General features: G+C 39.3%; 1 protein-coding gene across 1 annotated transcript in view; it reads left to right on the top strand.

The window, feature by feature from the left end:
* The window catches only part of SELL (selectin L), a 21,495-nt gene extending 6,666 nt beyond the window's left edge, over positions 1 to 14,829 (top strand). The window contains exons 5-9 of the mRNA XM_007102047.4: positions 2,621 to 2,806; positions 4,051 to 4,236; positions 5,912 to 6,040; positions 9,964 to 9,982; positions 14,409 to 14,829. Coding sequence (XP_007102109.1) covers positions 2,621 to 2,806; positions 4,051 to 4,236; positions 5,912 to 6,040; positions 9,964 to 9,982; positions 14,409 to 14,427 — 539 coding nt within the window. The 3' untranslated portion in view covers positions 14,428 to 14,829. The remainder of the gene's footprint in view (positions 1 to 2,620; positions 2,807 to 4,050; positions 4,237 to 5,911; positions 6,041 to 9,963; positions 9,983 to 14,408) is intronic.
* The last annotated feature ends 715 nt before the right edge of the window (positions 14,830 to 15,544 follow it).

Genomic DNA, 15,544 nt, shown 5'->3' with positions numbered 1-15,544 from the left:
ATTTTTTGTTCTAGTTCTGTGAAAAATGTCATTGGTAGTTTGATAGGGATTACATTGAATCTGTAGATTGCTTTGGGTAGTATAGTCATTTTCACAAAGTTGATTCTTCCAATCCAAGAACATAGTGTATCTCTCCATCTGTTTGTATCATCTTTAATGTCTTTTGTCAGTGTCTTATAGTTTTCTGCATACAGGTCTTTGTCTCCTTAGGTAGGTTTATTCCTAGGTATTTTATTTTTGTTGCAGTGGTAAATAGGAGTGTTTCCTTAATTTCTCTTTCAGATTTTTCATCATTAGTGTATAGGAATGCAAGAGATTTCTGTGCATTAATTTTGTATCCTGCTACTCTACCAAATTCATTGATTAGCTCTAGTAGTTTTCTGGTAGCATCTTTAGTATTCTCTATGTATAGTATAATGTCATCTGCAAAGAGTGACAGTTTTACTTCTTCTGTTCTGATCTGGATTCCTTTTATTTCTCTTTCTTCTCTGACTGCTGTGGCTAAAACTTCCAAAACAATGTTGAATAATAGTGGTGAGAGTGGGCAACCTTGTCTTGTTCCTGATCTTAATGGAAATGGTTTCAGTTTATCACCATTGAGTTGTTAATATGGTGTATCACATTGATTGATTTGCGTATATTGAAGAATCCTTGCATTCCTGGGATAAGCCCCACTTGATCATGCTGTATGATCCTTTTAATGTGCTGTTGGATTCTGTTTGCTAGTTTTTTGTTGAGGATTTTTGCATCTATGTTCATCAGTGATATTGGCCTGTATTTTTCTTTCTTTGTGATGTCCTTGTCTCGTTTTGGCATCAAGGTGATGGTGGCCTCACAGAATGAGTTTGGAGTGTTCCTCCCTCTGCTATATTTTGGAAGAGTTTGAGAAGGATAGGTGTTAGCTCTTCTCTAAATGTTTGATAGAATTCGCCTGTGAAGCCGTCTGGTCCTGGGCTTTTGTTTGTTGGAAAGCTTTTAATCACAGTTTCAATTTCAGAGCTTGTGACTGGTCTGTTCATATTTTGTGTTTTTTCCTGGTTCAGTCTTGGAAGGTTACTACTCATTTTTATAACTTACTGTTTCTCCAATTTGTCTTCTACTTATTAACTCTACACTATTGCCTTCATTATCTTCCTTCTAGATTATTGCAGTCATTTCTGAGCTGAGTTCCACATCTTTAAATTAGCTCCTCTCAAATATATTATTCATACTGTAGGCAATCTGATCAATTTTAAATATCAGGTAAACATCACACATACGTGACCATCCACCCTTTAATTTCTACCTACCATTCGTCCTACAGAATAAAATCTAAACTCCTCAAGGCATAGAGTAATGCTTGATATATAGTAGATACTCATTAAATCAATGAAAAAAGATAAAGGCATTTTGTCTTAGCTCCTATCTTTCTCCCTAATCTCATCTCACATCATCCCCTGCCTCCTCTTTCCTTCTAGTAACATCAAAATGCTTGTAGTTCCCCACACTTACCATATTGCTTTGTATATCAATCATTGACTTGCTCAGGGCTTTCTCATTTTGCACATGGCTAACACACCTGTTCATCTGGAAAATAATAGTTCAGGGACCATTTCTTTCAGGAAGCTTTCTTTGGATGCCAAGACAGGCTAAGCATCCCTGTTCTGTGTTCCAATAGCTCCGTATATTTCTTTCTTATTTATCCCACATTTGTTGAAGTCATCGATTTTCTTGTCTGTATTCCCCAGTAGACTGACAGCAACTTGAGATCAGTCAGCATCTTATTTATCACTGCATCTGTAAGATTGAGACTAGGCACTTGCTTGTGGGCATGAACTGTATGGGACAACATAAGTTACTTTCATTTGGAATTGTACTGTATACAGAAAATATTAAAATTCTTCTAATTTCTTGAATTCATTCTTCATTGAACTCTCAAGAAGAAGTTTAAAATGATGGCTCAAATTTGATAAGGAATAAGCCACAAGAGTTGCAATATTTGCCTAAATGACATGGCAGGGCCTAAAACGTGAAGATTAAATTCCAAGGCTTAATTTGATCTATTACGCCACCAATCAGGCAAGGGAGTAGACATACTTTCTGGAGAGGACTGGCAAAATCAAAAGAACTAAAGTTCTGGAACTGAGCTAGAGATGGTGAAGAGAGAATCCAGGCTAAGATGCTTCCTAAAGCGTTTATCTTCTCCCCTTTTAAAGAAGACCAGTTATGGACACCCATTCTTTCTCCGAACTTCCTACTTTCAACAGTCTAGTATACTCAGGGGCTTTGATGTGACAGTTATTTCCAACCTGAGCTGGTCATTCCCACTTAAACCTATCTACATTTAAAAGCTCTCTCCCCAGGTAATGCCAAAGATAATAAGATTAGCTAATGTTTAATTAAAGTTTCCTATGAGCCAGGCTCTAAGTCCTTGACTTGCATTAAATTATTTAATTCCCACACCAACTTTAGGAAGTGAATACAATTATCATTATCCATCTTTTAGAGATAAAGAAGCTAAGCTGGAGGGGTTAAGTCACCATGCTTAAAGGCACTTGGTTATCAAGTATCAGAGCTAAGATTCAAACCCAGTCATCAGGTCCTTGGAACACTGCCCAGTGTTTTTGTTTTCTTATTGAAGTGACTCAGTGTGAGCCTTTGGAGGCCCCAGAGCTGGGTACCATGGCCTGTATTCACCCTTTGGGAAACTTCAGCTTCACATCACAGTGTGCCTTCACCTGCTTTGAGGGAACAGACATAGTTGGGATTGAAGAAACCATTTGTGGACCATTTGGAAACTGGTCATCTCCAAAGCCAACATGTCGAGGTGAGTAACTGTTCAGACTAGAGGTTTTGTCATGGCAATTCTGTGTTTATAGACTGAGCAAATGTAGTAGAGTCTTGCTAAGAAGTCTGGATCCTCTTTTGAAGCATAATTTAACCTAACTTAGATTATACTGTGATGATTTTCAAAGAGGTTATTGTTACTAATTAAAAAGAAAAACCACAAACAAAAAATAACAACCAAATATCTCTGAGACTACGTCACAGAATATATATATATAATTTTCAGCAATACAGTGTGGTTACACTGTATTTTTATTTTATTTTATTTTTACTTTCTCATTGCTATGGCATAAATAATCAGTCTTGCTGAACTGCAGTTGAATTTTTGTTGTTCTCTCCTTTCAATAACACCTATTTTATGTGGTGTCCTACTTAACAGCAAGCAATTTCCTTTTTGGGAGTGGGGGGGCTAGAGGTCTTTTTTGATTGTTTTATTTGGTTTATTCTTAAAATCATTTTTTAGGTTTCCTCCTCCATGAACTCTCAGGAGAGCAAATTCTGTGAAAAACAAAAACACAGTCTCTTGATTTTTTTTTTTTCATTTGAAATATGGTGTTTTTTGGGTTTTTTTTTGTTTTTTCTTTTTTACTCTCAAGAAGATTATCCCTTTAGGGGAAAAACTGGTGGTGTCTAAACTTGTGAAGTTTTGGTTACATTTTTTACATTTATGCTTTTGACTCACTAGTTTAAGTGGCTGAATTCTCAAAAGAACTATCCAAATCATTTTTTGAAATCATAGAACTAATTGACCAACCTGCTGTATTTTATAAAAGTTGAGGGAGTTGCTTCAGAGAATGGGGATGTTTTTCAAAACTGCTTGGGTAGACTTTAGAAGATGTGAAAGGGTGGAAATTCTCTACATTCATTGATAATGCACCATAAGAGCTCTTGAGGCCAAGGCCACGTAGCATGGCACTTCCAGCAGATGGAGAGTTACCAGGGCTGGGGCAGCAATCTGGAAGAGCCAGCCCTGCCCTCTTCTCCCCAATGCCCTCCTGCCCACCCAGGGCTTTCTGTGTTCTCCTGGCTTCACCTCTGACTCACCACTCTCCATCATTCTCAAGAAAATAAACTCTGGAAGCATCATCAGAAGTAATTTCTAGAAATTAGAAATGTTAGATTCATGTCAATGGTTCCACAATTGAGTCAGGCAGTTTGCCTAAAAACTGTTTGTCATGGGAGGGTCTCTGCTCAGAAATACTGATTTTTTCTTTTTAACTGAAGTGATTCAGTGTGAGCCTCTAACAGCACCTGATTTTGGAACCATGGACTGTAGTCATCCCTTGGTCGACTTCGGCTTTACCTCCATGTGTACCTTCAGCTGCTCAGAAGGAGCTGAGTTAATTGGGGAAAAGAAAACTATTTGTGGATCATCTGGAAATTGGTCCAGCCCTAGTCCAATATGTCAAAGTGAGTAAGTTTGCCCCAATATATTAAAGACTTAAAGAAGTAGCTGATTGATAAGCAGATGGTGGGGAATGATAGATTAAACTTTTAAGTTTATTTTGCTAAATGTATGTCACTTAAAAAAATTCATACACATTAATTTACCATAAAATCCTTGGCTGCTCTTGCCTCTTCCTTCAATTACAGTGATTTTCCTTTTTTTTTCAACCAATTCTCAACCCCTCCTATCTTAACCCTTAACATCTAAACTCACTGTCTATACTGACTTATTTCTTATCCATTTTTCTATTCCACTACAATCTCACTTCTCTGTTAGCCTACTAAAATGTCTCTACAAAAGTCACCAATGACCACCTAATTCCCAAAGTAATGGATACTTCTCAATTATCACTAAGCTGATGCCTCCCAAACCTGTCTGTGCATAAGAGGATGTGTCTTCCTCATCTCTATATACCCTCCACCTGACACAGCACCTGGCAATAGATGCTAAATTAATCCACGTTAAATTAGCATGTGAAAGAATAGCTACCCATGTTTGCTCCAGAGACTATCTATACCAATGACAGAAGTCTTTAAATGGTAGGATTTGTAGAAGCTGATCTCTATGTGGCCCGGGGCCAGGAAGTGGGGTAGGGAACTGGGGACATGGCATGGGGTCTTTAGGGGAGGATTGTACATCAGGCTTATGGGGCATTTCCTTTTAAGGCTAGACTGGTGTCCGTTTCCTCATCCTCATGCAGCCCATAGGTGTCCTCTGTTTGGATCCTCTGGGAACTTGCACCTCCTTTCCATTATACATTTGGGTGTGGGGATGGAAGCACCTTGAAAGGGTTCATCAAAGTAATGTGAAGAATAAGGGACAGTCAGATGCTGTGCCAATATGCAAAAGTAAGTTTCTTCAATTGGTGGTATCAGAAGATAGGTCTTTTCATATCAGTATTTTTTCAGTAAAGGTCCCCACATGAACTTAGTTCCTACTTATAAGAGGATATATAGATGTCTCCTTTTACTTATTTGTGAGGGAAATGGTAGGACTACATCATTTGAAAGACAGATTAGTGCAGGTCCTTGGCATGTAACATGTGTGCATATGTTTGCACAACTGCTTCAAAGCATTAATAGATTCCTTTTTTTTAACATCTTTATTGGAGTATAATTGCTTTACAATGGTGTGTTAGTTTCTGCTTTATAAAAAAGTGAATCAGCTATACATATACGTATATCCCCATTGCAGCTCTATTTACAATAGCCAGGACAGAGAATAGATTCCTTTTATTGATAAGTTGCCTGGTTCAGATCACTGGCTTTTATTTTTCCTGAAGTTGTACTTAACTTTTTAGCTCTTCTCTGTGTTTGAGTCCCAACCATTGAACAAGGCCATGGAGCTAAATACAATGATGATCACTTTTTGCCAAAATATTTAGGTACATCTCCCAGGAATTCCATGAATCACTAACCTGTGGATTGAGGTTCTATAGGCGTTGAGCTAGAAAAGCTGGTCTAGTCTTTTCTCTGCTATAGACTCATCATGGGCTTTCCCATGCCGATTTCCTCATCTGTCAAATAGTATCAAATGGACAATTATTAGAAGATGTAAGAAGGAAGAAAGTTTATTGTCATGAGAAGGCACTAAGGAAATAATGCTTGTGGTCTCATGCTACACTGATTTCTCTTGCAGAAGTGGACAGGAATTTCTCAATAATCAAGGAGAGTGACTATAACCCCCTCTTCATTCCGGTGGCAGTCATGATTACCTCTTTCTCTGGGTTGGCATTTATCATTTGGCTGGCAAGGAGATTGAAAAAAGGTATGTGAGTTTACCTTCATACAAAAATAATACAACTTTCAAGTGGAAAAAAACATAGAAACCCACAGGAAATTAAGTACGAGAGCCTCTGCTAAAGCAGGATACCAAGCTCTGGGTTCTATAGACATCAGTCCCTGGAGATGTGTGAAGCAGCCCAGAACACACTTTCATCAAAGCAAGTTGGCTGATTTTTACTTTTCATTCTGACAAATCTTTTAAAAATGCCTACTGTCTTCAAGGTACCTTGCTAGGGTGTTAACAGACAAATGAGAAATTGTAATGGTTCTTTACTATTATTTAATTCTAAAAAAACCCCCCAAAACAGGATATGTGATCTTGTCCTATAAGAGCCTACATGTTTTTGATTTCAGTGCAATTCCACTAGGAAGTGAATCTAATGTCCCATAAGGTTTTCAAAGCACTCCTCCCAAATACCTAGCCTTGTCAAGAGTCAGATACCTGTCTGGCTCCTAACATGTGGGAGTTGTATTGTCCCTTAGGGAAATCCCCACATTTTCTCCCCAGTGTCTATTCACCAAGGTTACAGTTTTAACCAAATGTACCCCATACTCATGCTTTCCATCTACTCTGGACTAGAGAAGAGGAGGGATTAAGGAGGGCTGCCTCAAGAAACTAGTATCTGCTGCTTGGAATAGTAGATGAAACACCACCGGAGAATAACAACAGCATCACTCCCCTCACCTCCCTCCTGAGTGTGTCCAAACCCTCAAGTGGGACAAACCTGCCAGTTACAGGCCCACAGTCAGGCAGGCCTTGGGTATGTGCTGCCACATTTGGCCAAAGTCATCAGACAGAAACATTCAAGATTATGACGTGTATGGATATTAGGCAGCTTTAAAGATAACCCTGCTTCAAGTTTAGGGGCCATCAATGACCTCAAAACAACTGCTAAACAACTGCTCTGTGTTGCCTCTGTGGGGCCATTTTAATTTCAGTTCCATCAAATTAATTAGTATGTATTCTATTCCATGAATATGGTATGTAAAGGCTGCCCCACCACCCATTCTCACTGGCAATTGCAGGAATATTATCTACCAATCCCTAATGGTCTTCTGCTATGACCTGATCTTTCATTCCAAATTTAAGACTAAGGGTACTAGATTAGTTTTATAACCAACCCAGAAACACAATGGACGGGGGTGCTGTTGGTGTGCAAGAACTTCAGTACCTGTAAAGTAAGAGCCCTGAGCAGTTAAAATGTCTCTGCTCCTGGTCTTGGAACTTCTGCTAAGATTGGATCCCACTGTCTTAGAGTACTATGCTATTTACTTAAATATGGCACTAAGGCAAAAAAAGAATGAGATTTTTCTCCCATCGTTGATTATCCTTTCCATTGAGACTTAAAGACTGCCCCCAATCATCCTTTCTTTCCTCCTGCCTTGAGTGACCTTGGCAGAAGTGAGGGGGTGGAGAAGAGAGTGGGTAATTTACACTCCACCCTCTGGGATAAGAGGGCTATTACCTAAGTAACCATTAACGACTTTGGGGCTAGGAGTCACCTTAGTAAGGAGATATTCCCAAATTCCAAAATCTTTTAATAAATGTTAGTAGAATAAAAAGAATAGAATTGAAGTCATGTGTATTTAGTGGTGGGATGCAGGAGGTGGGATGCTGCCTAAGGCTGTACTATAAGCAGTGGTGAGAAAAGCAGTGGAGTTGTTTTGCAATTTTTTTTACCTTGGAGTCATTTCTGTACAAGATCTCAAACTGATAACTTGAAAACTGCATGCCCCTACTGGGGGAATCAGTGTGGGGCAAACAGGAAACAGATAACGGGCAGTTAGGCTAGTTACAATTATGCCAACAAAGAGCACAAGAGAACAGAGGCCCCAAAAGATCACTGACTTTGTAGGAAAGTCAGGGTATCTTTAATCTCACACTAAATGTCTTCATTTGTGAAACATCTTCTGATAGCTCCAACTTTCAAGTGACTTTGCCTTCTAAAACTTTTAGTTGTAAGTTAGTTCTTTGAAACACGAAGAATATTTTTCCTATAGAGACAATTATTAGAAATGATGGATAGGTTCCCAGGCTAAACCCCTAGAGCTTTTCTAATACAATAAATCTGCATGTATACAGTATTCATCAATCTGATAATTTTATAGGCTTTTGGTGTTCCAAAAGCTGGAAAAAGGGGACAAGCAAATATTTAGAACACAGTAGCCAATGAAATGACCAGACTCTTGACCCTTGTTCTGTCCTCAGATGGATCTTTTGAACCTGTACTTTGGCCCCTGCCCTAGTTTTCTTAATACCCAGACTTCAGCTCCTTTTTTCAGAGAAAGGAGTAAGGGTGGGCTCCAGAAACATGCCTCCCAGTGCATGGGCTTGTCTAGAAATATTTTTTTTCTCCTGGCACCATCATTCTCTGATTAGTCATCATTACTGGCCCTGTTCAGTAAATGAGGAAACTGAAGCAATGATGTTTTAGGCCAAATCTCTAAAATTCCATATCAGCAGGGGCCAGAGTCAGAGATCAGACTCCCATCCAGATATGCTCCCTAAAACCACCGGTCTTCAGATTAATAAGGCTCTACTTTTTTACCCACAGAAGAATTGTTTACCTGAACCAACACACACGGTGAGAACAGGGCACAAAATTGAACACAGGCCCCTTAGTTCCCTTTTTCTTGAAAAAGAAACTTTCTCAATAGGAACAGATTCTTGCTCATGTATGTGTTTCATTGTTCCTAAAAGAAAAATATATTCATATGAAAATGAATGGAATCTGAAACTCATTCAGATTTAATTCTCCCTGCTCAAGTGCTTTTGGCTCATGTCACCAGCAGGCTAAATTTTGGAAGAAATAATTAACGTAGTAATTTCTAACATTTTAAAGGTTTAAAACAAAAATTGAGCACTGTCTGTGCTCTAGGCCCTGGCCTAAATACTTTGAATACATTTTATCAACTCAGTGAGGAAAATATAATTATAATGCCCCTTTCACAGATGAAGAAATGGTAGCTTAGAGAGAATAAGTAGCTATTCAAAGACACACTACAGTTGGCAAAAAAGGACCTGGACCCAGACAGGATGATCTAGAGCTCTAGTTTATAGACACAGAAATATATTGCCTCCCAGTGATTTTTTTCTCCTCAAAAAGCATTTTTTGCTTTTATTTCCTCTGGAGCCTAACCCTGCAGTTCATTCATCTACTTATTTATAGTCTGCTTTTTTCAAAAAGAATGTAAGATAGTTTACCAAATGCATTCAACACAGCAAATTAAAATTAGTTTAAAAGTAAGAAAAATAAGGCCAAAATTTAGAATACCAAAAATAAGTCAGAGCCAGGGGTAAAGTTAGGATAGAAGAGGGTTTCAGATCTGGCTGAGTTTCCTTGTAGCCTGTCAAAGAAGGAAACATAACCAGTAATGATACTCACTGTGTTTGTAAGATAAGAACACAGTGGTTACCCAGATGAGGCAAGTAGTTCCTACCACTGAGACCTGAGTGTAATTTTTCTTGTGGATTTTCACAGAGAAGATAGCGTGAAGTGTAATGATACATATTCTTACAGTATTAGCAGCTGAATGTCTTAGGGAAGAATCTGCAGGTAGGATGAGATGGCAGATTGGGATGTGTAAACACAAGAATGGGTACATGGGGCCTGATCATCGGATAGTTCAGGCTGGACTTCTGTCTTTATGAGCAGGACAGCGGATGAAACGGTGCTCTGAGAAGCATCTGCATGAATGAGTCAGTTCTGAATAAGTATCTACCACTGTTTGAATTAGAACACTAAGCCAGTACCTCAATTCCCCTTGGACACCATACGGTCTACCTAACAAATACAAAATACACTTCAAGAAACAGTTTTGAGAGAGGGAATCTCCCTTCTCTCTAAGTATAAAAAATAGAAATTGTCTACTTTTTCTGATGCCATTTTTCTCTTCTATTTTTAGGCAAAAAGTCTCAGAGAAGGTAAGTTTTATCAGCAAGAAGTTTCGATATCTGTTGATGTCTTCTCTACCCTCTGCTTACAGAGGGTCAGTATTAAGTATCTTAATACTTCCTGTTATAGCTAGACACATTAACTCCTTATTAGTTATTTACATGAGGTCTCATCCAAATGAAGTTTCCAGATAAAGTAATAAATCTACTAACCTTCCTTAAAAGTTGTCAGGTTTTTTAGTGCTAGAGGAGCTGAATGAATGAATGAACAACTAATGCCCTATTAAGAAGGGGTAGTTTATGTAAAGATAGTTTTTTCTGATTGCTTCTGAATTTTCTTTGAGGATTGGAAGCATTATGATTTATTTCCTCTTATTCTGGCTGAACACGGGGGCAATGCTAAATACAGTATTCAGGAAACATTCAAGTCAACAAGGATTTATTGAAAAACTAATGAATCCCAGGCTCTAAGAAAAAGGTATAATTCCAGACACCAGGCCCTCAGCACCTAGCCCAAGATGGCAAATGACCTCTGATAGGCATTGACCTTCAGAAATGTGGGAAATGTGAGGAGCCTGAATTCTACTTGCAGCTTCCCCCAAAGAGGGAGAAATTTTTTGGCTTGGTTTGAACCTCAGATTTCTTCAATTGCAAAAACACATACATGTGAAAATACAAGGCCCACCTGGCAGAAATGAAGATAGCAAAACACTTCTCAGTTTCAGGGTTTAGTGACTTGTTTTGAAATATTAAGAAGGAAAGTATAAGTCAAACGAACAATGGAGATGAGACTTTGGTGACAGACTACCCAGCTAGACAACTGGGTACCTTTCCAAATGCTGGAGGAAATGAAGCAAGATGGTGCCTGAGGAGGTTGGTTTCTTGTTCAGGCAACCATCCTACCAACCACAGATTGTTACTGACAAGTCCTTAGTAGTTTAGTGAGCTGTAGTTTAAAGTGCAAAAGAAAAACTGGAGAGACAGAAGGCAACAGAGGACAATTATAAAGTAATTTATAAGCCATATGAAGGAGTATGGATTTAATCTTCAGATCTTTGGGGTATTAGTAACAGGGGTTGAAGCAGGTAAATGTCATGCTGAAATTTGCATCTTGGGAGGATCACTCAGCATAAAAGTATGCAAACATGGGAGAAGAATGACTCTGGGGGCAAAGAACTGTTTTGGAAGTATTTGAAGTTATTAGGTTAAAGCTGATGATGCCTGTCTAGGGCAATAGCAATGAGGATGAGTTCATGAGATAACTGGTGGTAGAATCAACTGAATATGATTATTAATTGGCTAAGAGAGAGGGAGAAGAATCAAGTAAGTTGCCATGGTTCTGATCTGGGAACTGGTGGATGTAAGTTACCATCTCTACTGTATTATTTACTGAGAAGGGAACACGGAAGAATGAGAAGTTTTGGAGGTGGCAATCATGGGTTCAGTTTTGTACCTGTTAAAATTTAGGTGTCTCTGGTTCAACCATAGTCTGTTGATTCTATCTGTAGCAAAAGGGCTACCTTGGGGCAGAAGAAATGGATTTGGAGGTTCTCACAATATAGGAGGTAATTGTATCTCAGGAGCAGGTACAATCACCCAGGGAGTACATGCAGTGTGAGAATGGAAGAGGATGCGGGAGAGAGGGTAGGAGCCAGAGGAAGGTCAATATCAAACAAGTCAGCTAAGGTAAAGGCGAATGGGAAGAGGTTCCCAGAGATGTAGAAGGAAAATGAGGAGAGTACGGGGTCATGATCCTAAGGAAATGGAAACTATTTCAAATACTGCCACGATCCACTGGGTATAATAAGGGTATCAGTAGGGAAATTGTTTTCAGTGCTGAGGTCATGACAGAAGTCCTGTAGCCAGGGGTCGAGGAATCAGTGGGGATGAGAACATAGAGGCAGAACGTATACATTATCTTTTTCATAAAACTTGGCTGGAAGGCGATGAAAGAGTCAGGAGGGGTAACTGGATGAGGACATAGGATCAGTGAAGTTTCTTTTACTCTATGTTCTTTTATTGCCCTATCTTTCATTAGATAGTGTAGATGGGGTCCCTGACTCTTCTCTAGGCTGAACTCCCTATCTCTGTGGGCAGGAAATCCACAAGATATAAAGATTTCTTTCATGCTCACACCCACTGAGTGAAAGTATTTTCTGGCACAATCTACCCAGAGCTGTTTTCTGGCCACAGGAACCACCTGTGTTTTAATTGCCACTAGATGGAAGCAGATCAATTTTTCAGATGTCCTTGGGGGACAGGAAGAGATGCTGGCAGGAAGAGCATTAAGATTGAGTACCATATTAAGCTAATTGCCATATTAAGTTTAATGGTTCACTGCTTTTTACAATGAACCAATCAATAGCTGTTTATTAACACCTTTTTGTTGGAAAAATGTTAAGCTTGACTGAGACACCAAGAGGAGTAAATCCTTGTGCCGGACCTCAGGGAGATTATTATCTAGTTGGGAAGTTAAGACAGAAATACAGAAAAAAATTTCAGAAAAATAAAGGCAGAATATGGTAATGGTCAATGAATTCTGTATTGAAGACCAGACTTCTTCAGTACAGAAGATGTTTGGTGACCGCAGAAAACCTTACAGAGAAGATGGAACCTGGGTTGGTTTTTTAAGGATGGATAGGGTTTAGGTGTATGGACTGAAGCAGGGAAGGCAGGCTGGAAGAGGGAAATGATGTAAATGGTATGGTACTGGGACTCTGAAAACATTCAGGGGCCAGTGTGTAGAACTACCTAGAGCCCATGGTGTACTGAGGAGCTGTGAACAGAAGTTGGAAGGGAAGCCTTGCCTCATCAACACAGGTCTTGCACACTTCACCAGACATTCTAGAAGGACGTAGCAAAGAATAATTATTTGCCCAGCTGCCTTGGGATACTTCAAATTTATTGGCCAAAGTGACCATAGAATCATAGAATTTTAGTTCTGGAAAGGACCTTGGCATTCAAACTCTCTGGATAATTGAGGTAATTAAATAACTTTCCTATAGTGACTGAGCTAGTGACAGAGTTAGTTACAATAGTAACAACCATTTATCAAACATTAATTCCATGCGGTGCACTGTTCTGAGTGTCTTGCATGTCTTAAATCATTAAAGATTGCCTACAAGCCTGTGGATGTAGGTACTATTAATATTTCCATTGTAAGGTGAAGGAACGATGAACTTAATTAACTACCTGAGGTCACTGAATAAATGGCAAAGCTGAGATTTGCATCCATCTAGATCCAAAGATCATGTTCTTAACGTTTATGCTTCTAGAACCCAGGTTGAAGGTGTAAGTCCCAGACACCCTCCTCCTCCAGTATTGTAATTTTTTTTGCACTGAAACCATTGTGTGTTTGCACTGAGGAAGGGTGGAGTGGAAGAAGTAGGGTGTGTTTCTAAAACAAGCCAAAGGTAAAATGAACACTATCACACTCAACACCATGTATCAGTTTTTTTTAAGCCCTTGAGCTAACACTCATAGTCTTTTGTGCTGATTCCTATTAGCATCTGGTTGGTGAATAACTGACTCCTAGTGCATTTGTGGTTTCAATTCTTGCTGGGTTATTTTGACTCTTCTGCAAACTGGTTCTGTTTATCATCTCATTTGGTTTCTAGAGTCTAAATTCTGCCTGGGTAAAAGCAACACCCAAGATACACAGGAAGATACAATGCCAACCTCAGAGAGGAGGTTTATATGAAATTTTGTTTTCAGAAACATCTTTATCTCTCTAATTGGCAAGCACGCTTGCAGCTGCTGAACTGTGGTTTACCCTGGCAGTTCATCATGACAGCAGAGTCTCAGAATCTGGTTCTCCCTTTGAAAGGTGTTATTCAGACATACCCTATTTGGTTCTCCCTTGTCCTCTCCAAGAATGAATTGTTTTACACACACAAGTGTCACTTTTCTTTTCACAAAACTAAATTTGTCATCATCTCCTTAAATCATATCCCACGAGAATCAGGCGTGCAGAACCACTACCATACATTTCACGAGTTTTGATGTTCTCTAATTTCTCTTTCCATTTAAATATGTCTTATTTTACTTTTCTGACTTTCTACTGTTCAAAATCTATCAAAATGCCCTTCATATTCATTAGACCTGAAGACAAAGCCTGTACGGCCAAAATTTCTCTCAGTGTGTTCTGAGGACTAGCCACTTAAGCATTACCAGGAAGCTTGTTAGAAATGCAGAATCTCAGGCCCACCGAGACCCGAATCAGGGTCTGTGTGTTAACACCGTGTCTAGGTGGTAAGCATCTGAAAGGGTGAGAAGCGTTGCTTTAGGGTTTTCTTCTCATTCTTCTCATGCCTTAGTGAATGTCCTGCATCTTGTAACTCATCTGAAAGAGTTCCTTTACTCTTCTGACCTTTAGTGACTATTTACTACCAACACTTAAATTTTTGCAATTTTTAGGCTCCTGAGTTTCCTTTATTTTCTCTTGTTTATCATTCAGCATGGATGTGCCGTATTGAACGACCTGCTGTGAAAGAAAATTCTTGGGAAACTGAAGTGTCACTGGATCCTTCGAATCCCCCTCCATGCAAAGTTTCGCCTGGTGGCATCTTGTACACTGAAGATGAAGTGTGTCTATTTCAGTGCATCTGAAAAGTTTTCAATACGACCAGCTGCTCCTTCGGTTTCCATTTTGCCCCATCACCCCTACCCCCCAAAGTTTCAGTGCACAGTTGTGGGTTTTATAGCTCAGTATTTTATTCTTTTTTCCATGGACAAACAAGACCCTGGGAAAAGGATTACTGTGGAATATAAATATGCCAATTTCACTCTCTTTCTCGACTCTGGCTTCCAGCTTCAGTTCTGAGCTGTACCTGATGACATATACTTTGAAATATAGTGAAAATTTGATACATATGCAACTACAGGCTCAGTTTTGTTACAGATCACATTTTGCCTCCCCAGCCCTCCAGTGTACTGTGGAGACATATTCCTATAGAAAGTTTATAAAATTGATGTTACCTTTGCTTTCCAGCTGCAGCAGAGGAATGGGGATCTGCTCCACCTAGGAAAAGTCCTGTTTGCACTGCAGCCCCAGCTTCTATAAATGGAGGCCATCCTATTTAACTGCCTCCAGGCTCCCGCCTTCTTCAGCCATCTCCCCTTCTCAGTTGCCTGACTTCCACACAGAGCAGCTCATGACCACCAAACAAAACGAGAGATGAGAAAGATAGCCTGCACTGTTGGGTTGTTTTTTTTGGATTTGGGTTTTAATGTCTCATTTTTGTTATTGGGGGTCCTTCCTCACCCCCAAATCCTCTTACGTATCCACCTAGATTCTATCTACTCTTTATGGTTCATCTCGGGCATCCCCCACCCTTACCACTGTTTTCATAACAAGTCCTTAACTAGTCCAACCTGTGACAAACTCCCCTTCCTGGCCTCCTACTGCGAGGTTAGTCAGTAACATGCAATTTTGTACTTAAATACAGTTTTTAAAAAAATGTTACCTAGTTTGTTATTTTTAAAATTATGGTATATGTGTTTTCTCCCCAGTGAAATTCTATCCCCTTAAAGGCAGAAACTGGGCCGCATTCTACATTTTATGAGAATGATTTTTTTTTGTAACGATTACAT

Source organism: Physeter macrocephalus, chromosome 4, assembly GCF_002837175.3.
Source record: "Physeter macrocephalus isolate SW-GA chromosome 4, ASM283717v5, whole genome shotgun sequence".
Lineage (NCBI taxonomy): Eukaryota > Metazoa > Chordata > Mammalia > Artiodactyla > Physeteridae > Physeter > Physeter macrocephalus.
Note: the sequence above shows the minus strand (reverse complement) of the source record. Positions and strands in the feature narration are given on the sequence as shown.